The sequence below is a fragment of the Chiloscyllium punctatum genome, chromosome 2, assembly GCF_047496795.1.
Source record: "Chiloscyllium punctatum isolate Juve2018m chromosome 2, sChiPun1.3, whole genome shotgun sequence".
NCBI classification, from domain to species: Eukaryota; Metazoa; Chordata; class Chondrichthyes; order Orectolobiformes; family Hemiscylliidae; genus Chiloscyllium; species Chiloscyllium punctatum.
This window is the reverse complement of record NC_092740.1, coordinates 18,095,030-18,107,042: the sequence shown is the minus strand read 5'-3', so window position 1 is coordinate 18,107,042 and position 12,013 is coordinate 18,095,030. Positions and strand designations below refer to the sequence as shown.

General features: G+C 41.6%; 1 protein-coding gene across 8 annotated transcripts in view; it reads left to right on the top strand.

The window, feature by feature from the left end:
- nek1 (NIMA-related kinase 1) overlaps positions 1 to 12,013 on the top strand; it is a 165,065-nt gene that overhangs the window by 62,908 nt on the left and 90,144 nt on the right. For all 8 annotated transcript variants that reach the window (XM_072594483.1, XM_072594516.1, XM_072594508.1 and 5 more), the window contains one exon: positions 5,980 to 6,111. In XM_072594483.1, coding sequence (XP_072450584.1) covers positions 5,980 to 6,111 — 132 coding nt within the window. The remainder of the gene's footprint in view (positions 1 to 5,979; positions 6,112 to 12,013) is intronic.

Below are 12,013 nucleotides of genomic sequence, written 5' to 3'. Positions count from 1 at the left end.
ATACTCCAGCATCTGCAGTCCTCACCTTTTCTCCAGGTTTGAATGTCGTATGATTTAAAGACTGTTACCAGTTGAATATCTTCACAAGAGAATTTAGAAGTTATGAATCAATTGCTCATAGATTAAGAGCATCATGTTCACCATTTCCTTACTTCCCAAAAAAAGGGAACTTTCCCCAGAATTGTGAGAGGAGGGTCAGCAGAGATATCTAATGTTGAGAATTATAAACTTTTAGTAATACAGAGGAAGACCATTCAACCTAGCATGCTTTGGAAAACCCTGTCAACTTAAGTCCCACACTTAACATTTTTCCCATGACCCTAAAAATTAGTTTCTTCAAATAATTTGCTCATGTAATACTATGGGTGATTGGTGAATGGAGACTAATGCAATAATAATGTATTGGACAATAACTATATCCTTTAAAAATAACATTTTTACAAAAGCAATCCTTTTTGATGTTGCTCCATTCTATTTCGTTTGAATTGTCTGTTTAAAAAAGAAATTGACAATATCTTTGACATAAGGGGCTGATACTGATGTTGTTTTAAGCTGCTGAAAGACTTGCATGTCTTTGTCCTTATTTCCCAGTTATCTAATTCACTACTCTCCCTGGGTTTATGCCACCAGTTGGTGGCAATTGGGACAGGAAAAGGTGATCTGCAAAAATTATTTTTGACGAGCAAGTTCCTCCACATTGTAGCCTTTGGTTAGAATGATCTGCTGGGCTCTACTCATGCTGTTCTAAAATTGTTTAAGGGGGAGGAGATGATAATACCAGCATACTGTTTGCAGTTGGTGGAGGTCAGTTACTCAGTGTCGTGTCCTTAGCCCAACCAGCTTCTGCAGCTTCATCAATGACTTTCCCTCTATCAGGTCACAAATGGGAAACCTGTTTGATGATGATTGCATAATGTTTAGCAGCATATGCGTTCCTCATTATGTCCACATGAAGCAAGATCTATACAACATCCAGCCTTTGGCTGTTAACTAGCAGTAATGTTCATGCCTCACAAGTAGCAGATACTGGCTATTTCCGCCTAAAGAGAATTCAACCATTTCATCTTAAGGGGAGGCAATGGCCTAGTAGTATTATTGTTAGAATATTCATCCAGAGCCCTAGATAATGCTCTGGGAACCTGGGTTCAAATCTTGCCTTGGCAGATGGTGGGATTTGAATTCAACAAAATCCAGAATTAAGAGTTCATCGATGACCATGAATCTGTTGTTGATTTGTTGGAAAAGCCCACCTGGTTCACTAATGCCCTTTAGGGAAGGAAACTGCTATCCTTTCTTAGTCTGGCCTACATGTGACTCCAGACCCAGTGCAATGTGGTTGAGTCTGAAGTGCCCTCTGGGCAATTAGGGATGGACAACAAATGCTGGACTAGCCAGTGATGCACTCATCCTGTAAAAAAAAATAAAAAACTCCGTGGCATTAGCATTGCTGAAACTCCCATTATCAACATTCTGGGCATTACAATTGACCAACTGAACTGGGCCAAGCAAGTCCAGAGGTTGGGAATTCTATGGTGAAAATCTTACCTCCTCCTGTCTCCCAACTGCGCATCCACCATGCACAAAACATAAGTGAGGAGTGCGATGGAATAGTCTCCACTTGCCTGAATGAATGCTCCAATGAAAGTGAAGATAGTTGGGACCATGAGGTGGCAGGACAAAGGAACCTGCTCCATTGGCACCCCCTTTTGCCACCTTCAGCCTTCACCCTTATCACCACTAATGCACAGTGACAGCAGTGTGTAGCATCTACAAGGTGCAGTGCAACAACTCAGCAAGGCGTCACCTTCCAAAGAGCACCACCACCTCCTAGGTTCTCTCCAAATTACAATATCCAGACTTAAAAGTTTATTTCCATTCTTTGAATGTTGCTTGATCAAAATCCTGAAATCCTCTTCCCAGCAGTCACACTTCAAAAAAGCAGTTCACTGCTACCCTCTCCAGGACTATTAAGAATCACAAAACTAATTAATAGTAGGGCCTGGGTAGTGTTGTAGAATATCGGGACTTCAGGGTTTAGATACCTAATTCTTTGGAATTTGCATCACACGTAGATCGGGTGGTTCAGAGCTCACTTGCCTTCATTGCTCAGACCATGAGTGTAGGATTGGGACATAATGTTGGAGTTGTACAGGATGTTAGTGATGCTGTTCTGAAGTACTGTGTCCAGTTCTGGTCACCCTGTGATAGGAAGGATATTAATAGATTGGAGAGGGTTCAGAAAAGATTTACCAGGATGTTTTCGGAAATGTAGGATTTGAGCTGTAAGGGAGATGCTGGATAGGCTGGGTCTTCTTTCACTGAGGCAGAGAAGGCTGAGGAGAGACTTTATTGAGGTTTATAAAATCATGAGGGGCGTAGGTAAGGTGAATAGGTCTTTTCCATTGGGTGGGGCAGTTCAAAATTTGGGGGCATATTTTTAAGTTGAGAAGAAAAAGGTTTAAAAGGGACTTGAGGGGCACTTTCTTTTTTTTATATACAGAGTGGTTTGTGTGTGGAATGAACTGCCAGAGAAAGTGGTAGATGCAGTTAAAACATTTTAAAAGACATTTGGATAGGTACATGAAACAGAAACATTTGGATGGATATGGGCCAAATGCAGGCAAGTGGGAGTAGTTTGGTTTGGGAACTTTGTGGGCTTATGAAGGGTTTGTTTCCATGCTGTGTGAGTCCATGAATCTCTGTGATCAGAAAACAAGCTTCTCAAGACTGGAATTCAACGTAATGTCCCTCTGTTTGATAATTATGTTTTGTCAAAATTTTCTGAACACATTCTCAGTGAAAATATTCAAAAATACTGTTAAGTACTCTATTCTTTTCGCTCTGAAGCACCGCATGTTCATAATTTGCTTATGAAGCAGATGTGAACTCTTTTGATAACTAAATCACACAGAGAGGCGTGCCTCACCTCCATAATCTGTTAAAAGAAGTGTGAAGAGTGGTATAGCATAATTCTCACCAAGTACCCCCCTCCCCTACCCCAATCTGTTGTCTAGGAATGTTTAAATGAAATCCTTTCACTCACTCTCACTCTATAATCAACAAGTAACAAATTATTTATCTAACTCCAAAAATGAACAGACTTACAGGACCACTAACAAAACCAAACAATTCCCCTCTAACTACTAACTATTCCCTAATAAAACAAAATCCTGGTGGTATTCTGTTTCAGTAAATACAAGTCCCACTTATATAACAAAACAATAAAATTTAGTGTCTCAAAATAAGAGCTCTGATGCGCCTTCTGGAATGCTCCTTGTCCCCTCTGCTGATCGTCTTTCAGGAACAATGCTTTATTTGAATTTTGGCATCAGGAATGCCTCTCTCTGTTGAATTCTTATGTCAGGAATGTTCTCTGTGTGAATTCTGCTGTCTGGAATATTAGCTAAGAGTACCACAGTACCTGTATTAATTATGTGGTACTTTCTCTGAGGGTTGAAAGTTGTTATCTCTCGGCAGATGGGAGTCGGCTCTGCCCAATTTTATACCTTTGACAACCTGTTAATTTCTTTACAGTTGGGTTTGTTTTAGGTTATCAAAACCATCCGATTTAAATTTAATAGGCATTTGGTAGCTAAGTGCTTGGTTTAAATTGATTTGGCTAAATTTGAAAAGGCTTGCTGTCTTGGTAAAAATTCTGTTTGGCTGTTCGGTACAAACTTTGGATGGTAATAATGTTTGGGTGACACTGTGGCTCAGTGGTTTGCACTGCTGCCTCATAACGCTAGGGACCTGGGTTCAATTCCTGCCTCTGCTGACATCTGTGTGGAGTTTGAACATTTTCCTCTTGTCTGCGTGGGTTTCCTCTGGGTGCTTCGGTTTCCTCCCACAATCCAAAGTTGTACAGGTCAGGTGAATTGGACATGTTCAATTGCCCATCGTGTTAGGTGCATTATTCAGGGGTAAATAGGGTAAGCAAATGAGTGTGGGTGGGTCACTCTTTGGAGGGTTGTTGTGGACTTGTCAGGCTGAAGGACCTGTTTCCACACTGTGTAGGGAATCTAATCTAAAATGTTTCAATTCAGGCGCCCTCTGTACCCCTGCACTTTAAGTTGCTTTCAGACATCCATTTTAACTCTTAAGCACTGGGAAGGGAAAAGCCATACAGTGCCTTTTTACCATATCTTTTACCATACAGTGCTTTCCCCCATTTTACTATTTTATACATACCAATTTATGTATGTAGAAATAGGAGTAGTCCATTCTGGCCATCAAGCTTGGCTGTTATTCAATGCGATTATGGTTGACTGAACATGTCAGTAACTTTTACCCACCATCCAGAGCACTCTGTGCTGCTGGTAATTCACCAGTCTCTACCTTAAACATAATGAAAGATTTGAGCTTTCACACCCTCTGTGTTGAATGCATTCCAAAGGTTCACAACCCTCCTGAGTAAAATGATTTCTCTCATCCTGGACCTGAGTTGTATACCCTTTTTATTTTTAAACTGTACTCCAAATCATTGAGAGATATTGTGAATGGCTGAGGCATAAGCATTGATCCTTGTGGTTATTGGCAGTCTGTGACTCGCGAATGTGAGAATTTTTAAAGAAAGTGTACTGGGTTACGCGTCTTTCTGGTAGGCAAGAGTTTTTTGCGCATCCCTAATTCTCCAGTGGAGAGTTCAGAGGTGGCCACATTGCTGTGTGTCTGGAATTGCATGTCGGTCAGACCAGGTGAGTATAGAAGATTTTCCTTCCCTAAGGGACATGGATGAACCAGATGGTTTCGGATGTATGTACAGAAGCTTTTTGCAGTCTTTTTTTAAAAAATGTTTTTCTCAATTGCATTCCTATTCTAGTCTCCATTTCCTCCTCAGTTTCTTGTACTTCTTTTGTTGTATTTCATAAACCTCATTGCTTAACATCTGCCTTAATTTAAGATTAGAGAAAAGTAATCTGCACGAATCGCAGACAATTCGTATGCAGGTGCAGTCAGTAATCAGGAAGACAAATGGAATTTTGGCATATTGGTACATTTAATAGAGTATAAAAGTTGTGAAGTGTTCCTGCAAGTGTATAAGGCACTAGTGAGACTAATGCACTAGTAGAGTATTGCTCTCCTTGAAGAGGGATGAAGTTGTATTGGAAGCAATTCAGAGTAGGTTCTAATCTCTGGATTGATTCCAGAGATGAGGTGTTTCTTATTAAGAGATACTGAACAGTTTAGGTCTATACTCTCTGGAGCTGAAAGAATGAGAGATCTATTTGAGGTATGAAAGATGCTGAAGGAGAATGACAGAATAGATGTAGAAAAGATGTTTCCTTGTGTGGTAATCTTTCACAGGAGGTCATGGTTTGAGACATATAAAAAAAATTAAATTTAAAACACAAACTGGTTTGAATTACTTCCCAAAGGGTTGTGAATCTGTGAAATTCACAATCCAAAGCATGGTGAGTACTGGGGCACTGTGTAACTATTGAGGGGGAGATCAATAAATGTAGAGCGGGCGGGAAATGAAGTTGAGGCTGAGATGAGATCAGCCATGGTTGTATCAATTGGCAAAGCAGATTGAGGGGCTGAATAGCCTGCTCTTATTCTTAGGTCGTATGTGAAAATATTTCAGGAGTATGGCTGAAAAATTTAGGAATTGGGGCTAACTGAAGAGTTCTTTAGAAATATTAACACTGTCTCAATGGGTTGAATGATGTCCCCCTCCTCTGTTCTTTTATATGATTCTAAATAATCAATGGTCTTCTAAAGTTCTAATTCCATCATCTCCTTTTGGCTATTGTGTTCAGATCTTTAAGCACCTTTTTGTTAGGGGTGAAATGTATTATAAACTATCTTCAATCTGCACAAGTTGTTTTGCTAAACATTTTCTGTCAAATATTGTAGACTTAAAGTCTTGCTTTTTCCCAGCTCACTCTATCAAAATGCCTTTGTAACCGAAATACTTTTGTTGGATCTCCCTGTGAATTTTTCCTTTCACAAAGGTAACAACTTGTCTGGCTTTCACAGGGGCTTGCCAGCAGCTGCTGGTCCTGTGTTTCATAATGGACCAGGAGGTCTTCACCAACTACCTGATGCTGAAGCTGTCAGAAGAGAAGTGAAGAGACTTGAAAATGTAGCCAAGCAAGCAAATTCGTACAGGTTGGTGGGTGAGAAGGTTTTTTTTTTTGTTTTACTATCCTCAGGAATAGAAAATATTGCAAATGTAAAAACCATTAGCTACTACATTTTAACAATAATTATTTTAAACATTCATCCCTTTTTGAGGCAACTTGCAGATTGGGGCCATTGTAAAATATCTTTCATTTTCAGTAGAGTTAAAAAGGTGGTGTGATCTGCTCAAAATTAGACCTTTTCTCTGTTCATACACTTCAAGCAAAAGGTTGATGGTTATGGGAGTTAGAAATGTCAATTTTTTGATTTTTAGATCCTGTGCAATGTGGCTTAAATGCACACTATTCTAAATAGAGTTATAACTGATTGTGAGGACTTGTGGGAGGTAATATTTAAGTAAAAAGTTTGTATTTCTCCAACAAACAAAGAACTTCATTTCTGATGAAGGGTCATGGGATTGAATATTAATTCTGTTTTTCTACCCATAGATGCCTCTAGAACTGTTGAGTTTCTCCAGAACCTTTTTTGTTTTTGTTTCAGCTCTTCAGCATCTGCAGTTCTTTAATTTCTCAGAATTATTATATCTCAGAAATACCTCCAAATGTGCAGTTGTTTTAAATGGCAGTTGACTGTCCAAGTTGACAAATACAGAACCAATTTAGGAATAGCAAGGTTCTGCAAACAGCAATATGACAAGTTTGAAGCACATGATAGGTTTGATTAAAACATGTAAAATTGTGAGGACCTTGACCTGCTAGATTTCAAGAGGCTAATTCTGCTTTGGGAGAATCACAACCTAGGGTTCACTGTTTAAAGATCAGAATGTCCCATTTAAAACTGAAATTAGGTTCTTTTCCTGAGCATCAGGATTTTGGGATGTCTGCCCTGAAAGGGGTGGAAACAGAGTCCTTGAATTTTTGTTAAGCAGAGGTAAGTAGATATGTATTAAACAACAGGTTGGAAGGTAATCAGAGCTGGAGGGACCATGAGTTTGAAGTTGGAGTCAGATCAATCAGAGCTTTATTGAATAGTAGAGCAGGTTTCAAGGGCTGAATAACCTGTTTCAGCAACTGATATGGCCATAAAAAAAGGTGCTGGGTAAAGAGAGAAACCTTGTCTAGAATACTGGAGTTCTCTGTACTTTACTTTTAGTAATAACACGTATAGATAGATCATATATCCTTTTAATGTCAAACGTTAATGATGGCAGCTTCCATAATGTAGCTCTCTTTCAAAGCAACTCATGGATGCCATCCTCATTCCTATGCTTGCTCTTGGCAGTAAAGCTTCAGTTTCCAGTCTGATTGCAACTTAATGGGGAATTGTCAAATCCTCATTAAGATTAAGTTTTACATTGTTTTCTCAGAATGTCAATACTTGTCATAGTTTTGCTGACACTGCATCAATTAATTTCCTGAATACGAGCAAAGTTTATAAACCTGATTGGGATGACTTAGTTGGCAAATGCTTTGCTTCATGTGGAGCTGAACCCCACAAACCAGAAATGCCCTTGTTTTGAGTGACTGATCTTACTTGGAAGGCCCTGAACAGTGTGGGCTATTGTGAGAAAGTTGACAGGCTTGTTTGAGTAGTTGAGCAAGGCTTGTCTCAATGTCAGTCACAAGTTACGTTTTCCAATTAGGTTCTGAACCTTGAAATAAGTTTCTCACTCGTGAGTGGCAAGAATCCTAGTAATGGCGTTTATCATTCATTGTTACCCTATTACCTGATCTTACCTCATTAAAATGCGGTTTCCTATTCTACCACTGACCACTCATAGAGTCCCAAGGTTCGACAGTGTGGAAACAGACCCTTCAGTCCAACTTGCCCATGCTGACCAGATATCCTAAATTAATATAGTCCCATTTGTCAGCATTTGCCCATATCCCCCTCAACCCTTCCTATTCATATGCCCATCCAGATGCCTTTTAAATGTTGTCATTGTACCAGCCTCCACCACTTCCTCATTCCATACATGCATCACCCTCGGCGTGAAAAGGTTGCCCTTTAGGTCCTGTTTAAATTTTTCCCTTCTCGCCTTAAACCTATGCCTTCTAGTTTTGGACACCTCCAGGGGAAAAGTTCCTCGGCTATTCATGATATCCATGCCCCTCATAATTTTGCACATCTCTATAAGGTCAACCCCTCAGCCTCCAACGCTCCAAGGAAAGTAGCCCTAGCCTATTCAGCCACTCCCTATATCTCAAACCCTGGCAACATCCTTGTAAATCTTTTCTGAATCCTTTCAAGTTTTGCAACATCGTTCCTATAGCAGGGAGACCACAATTACATGCAGTATTCCAAAAGTGGCCACACCAATGTCCTGTACAGGTGCAACATTACCTTCCAATTCCTATATTCAATGCACTGACCAATAATGGCAAGCATATCAAATGCTGCCTTCACTATCCTATCTGCAGCTCCACTGTCAAGGGACTATGAACTTGCATCCCAAGTTCTGTAACACTCTTTAGGACCTTACCATTAAGTGTAAAAGACTTGCCCTGTTTTCATTCCCAAAATGCAGCACCTTGTAATTATCTAAATTACACTCCAATCTGCCACCCCCAGGCCCATTGGCCCATCTCATCAAGATCCTGTTCTACTCAAGTACCTTCTTTGCTGTTCACTATTCCTCCCAATTTTAGGGTCATCTGCAAAGTTACTAACCACCCCTCCTATGTTTACGTCCAAATCGTATCACTATTGATCCTTGTGGCACACTGATGGTCACAGGCCTCCAGTTTGAAAAGCAACCCTCCACCACCTCTATCTGTGTTCTACCATTTGAGCTAGTTCTGTATCCAAATGCCTAGTTCTCTTTGTATTCTATGTGATCCAAGCATGCTAGCTAGTCTACCATGAGGAACCTTGTCTAATGCTATATTAAGTCCATATAGATCACATCCACCACTCTGCCCTCATCCATCATCTTTCTTATTTCTTCAGAAAATTCCACTCAATCATATTAGTGAGATAATGATTTCCCATGCACAAAGTCATGTTGACTATCCCTAATCAGCCCTTGCTATTCCAAATTTATCAGTCCTACCTTTGTTCTCTGCTTTGTTCCCACCTGCCCTGACTGTTTGTATGTCTTGCTCCTTTTCCCAACTGCACAAACTGATCTTTTTCGTTATGATCGCCTTGAGTCTTCCCCACCCCTGCCCCCACTTCTCTCAGTAATTTACATCCACCTGAGGGTAGGCCTCGCAAATATCTCCACAAGTATATTAGTCAGGTGCAATCCGTCCTTATACAGGTCACAGCTACTCCAGAAGAAATTCCAATGATCCAAATATGTGAATCCTTCCTGCACCAGCTCCTCAGCCATGCATTCATCTACTCCTTTCTTTCTATTCCTAGCCACACACTCATGTGGCACTGGGAAACTGAATGCTGAGAATTCCCAGCATGAAAGTGAGAGTTAATAACTGACTACTGCAGCTCACTTCAGACCTCTATGTCCAACACCAGGCACTAGCATTTCCTGAAGGACTGATGCCTGAAACGTCGATTCTCCTACTCCTCTGATGCTGCCTGACCTGCTGCACTTTTCCAGCAACACATTTTCAACTTGCATTTCCTGCTTGGAGACAGTAAGGATGGCAGATACTGGAAGTCAGAGTCAATAGATGCAAGGCTGGAAAAGTACTCTGCAGACAGCAACTAACCCAACTTTTCAGTTGCTATCCATTTTAATACCTCCTCCCACTTCCCTGGCGACATGTCCATCATTGGCCTCCACGGTCTGAGGCCAAACATAAATTGGAGGAACAACAACTGATATTTTGCCTGGGGAGCTTCTAGCCTACTGGCCTCCATATTGAATTCGCCAGCTTCAAAACTCCTCCATTCCCAGTCTTATTCCATGTCCAGTCCTTCCCCTCCTCCTTGCCTCCCTGACCTGACCTTGCTTGTTCATCTTCCTACTCATTGACCCTGCTCCACCTTTCCCACTGACCAATCGTAATAGTCCCCTACCTACATCCACCTATCACAAACACCACCCCCCACCCAGTGCTGACAAAGTGTTTCGGCCTGAAATGTTGACTTTCCTGTTGGTCAGATGCTGTCTGACCTGCTGTGCTTTTCCAGCCTCGCATCTTTTGACACTAATATCTCAGGCACTCTCCATGGGCATTGATAACACACATCCCATGTCCACAGACATCCAGCACTTGGTGTCTTTTTGAAACACCATAATGCACCGCCACTCAACATACAGTATGCTTCAGCACATTAAGGCTGCTTTTTGGAGTGCATTGGCACCTCAGTGCAATGTTACTGCAAAGCTACTTTGCGCACAGGAGCAGGTTGCAGCTCAGAGATGCTCGCTCGCTCTCTTACTTTAATACCCTTTTTTATTTCAAAAATAAACTTTATATACATAAAGTTTATTTTTATGAATAGTTACCAGATGAGTATGATTCTGTGCACAGTCTCTACGTATGTAGAACAAAACAAACCCAAGGCATTTCTTTTTACACAAGAACATATTTACGTATATCTGAGAATTTGGGAGAGGCTGATCATTCAACAGACCTACATATTAACTTCAGCAGAAAGACCTTAGACTCTGGTCTTTTCCCACTGCGCTGTGGTGGCAACTGTTCCAAGCTTTCATCTGTCCCTCAGCATGTAGTCCTAGACCTTGGAATATGCTAGTCTATAACACTCAGTCGAGGCCAACTCCTTGCTCTGGAAGAACAGCTGTTTTTTTTGGGCAGACCAAAGAATGTCTTTGACTGAGTTGATGGTCCTCCAAGTGCAGTCAATGTTTGTCTCAGTGTGTGACATAGAGAACAGATCATACAGCTAGATTCCTGTGTCACAGAGCTGCTCAGGATGAATGTCAACAAAAAAACACTTTTATCTTTCTCTGGACTTCCTATGCAAAGGTATATTCCAAATGGAGGTATGTGATAGTCTTTCCCTACCCCCCCCCCAAAAAAAAACACCACTCCAAGGGCCCATGTGGTGGTGCAAAGTTGGGGCATAATTGAATGATCTCACAGGTAGTACCCTTCTCACCACCAGCCAAGCAATGTCTTGGTGCTTTTTGGTCAGCTCTGGAGCTGAGGCATCTGTTGAATGACTTTGACAGTGTGCTCGGGGAACAACACAACAGGATTCCCCTTCTCCTTTTCCCATTGGGTCTTGATGACGCTACATGCTGACTGAATGTTTCATGGACTTATGGTCAAAGATGTTTTCCTTTTGCAAATTTCTCTGCAAAGGAAAGGTGATAAGGAACGGTGCAACTTCTTGAAGCATTCCATGGCAACAAGGCTAGTCCTGTCTATAGCAACACTGGGGGCAGGTAGAACGTTGGTATGTAGTGATACTTGGTATTTACGTCCCGAAGGTCTGCGCACATCTTGATACAGCCACACACAAAGGTGGCCATCAGGATGAGGCTGGTGCTGGGTATGTTCAATCCCTCTTTCTCTACCACCTTATGTGGCAAACATGCTGCAAGCTAAGGGCCATGTCTCCAAGTCCAAGGGGCATCATTCTCACTGAAGTCCAGCGAGATGCCCATCATGCCGTGGGCAGCATGGTAGCACGGTGTTTAGCACTGCTGCCTCCCAGCGCCAGAGACCCGGGTTCAATTCCTGTCTCAGGCGACTGACTGTGTGGAGTTTGTACATTCTCCCCGTGTCTGCGTGGGTTTCCTCCGGGTGCTCTGGTTTCCTCCCACAGTCCAAAAATGTGCAGGTTAGGGGAAAGGGTTAAAGTAGGGGAATGGGTCTGGGTGGGTTGTGCTTCGGCGGGTCGGTGTGGACTTGTTGGGCCGAAGGGCCTATTTCCACATTGTAAGTAATCTAATCATTCAGGCATCTTGGCACAGTAAATAGAGGTCAATCTCTGGTGTCAGTCCAGAGGTCAGAGTCAGGATCTCTCCACATCGGTGTCAAGAGGAGAA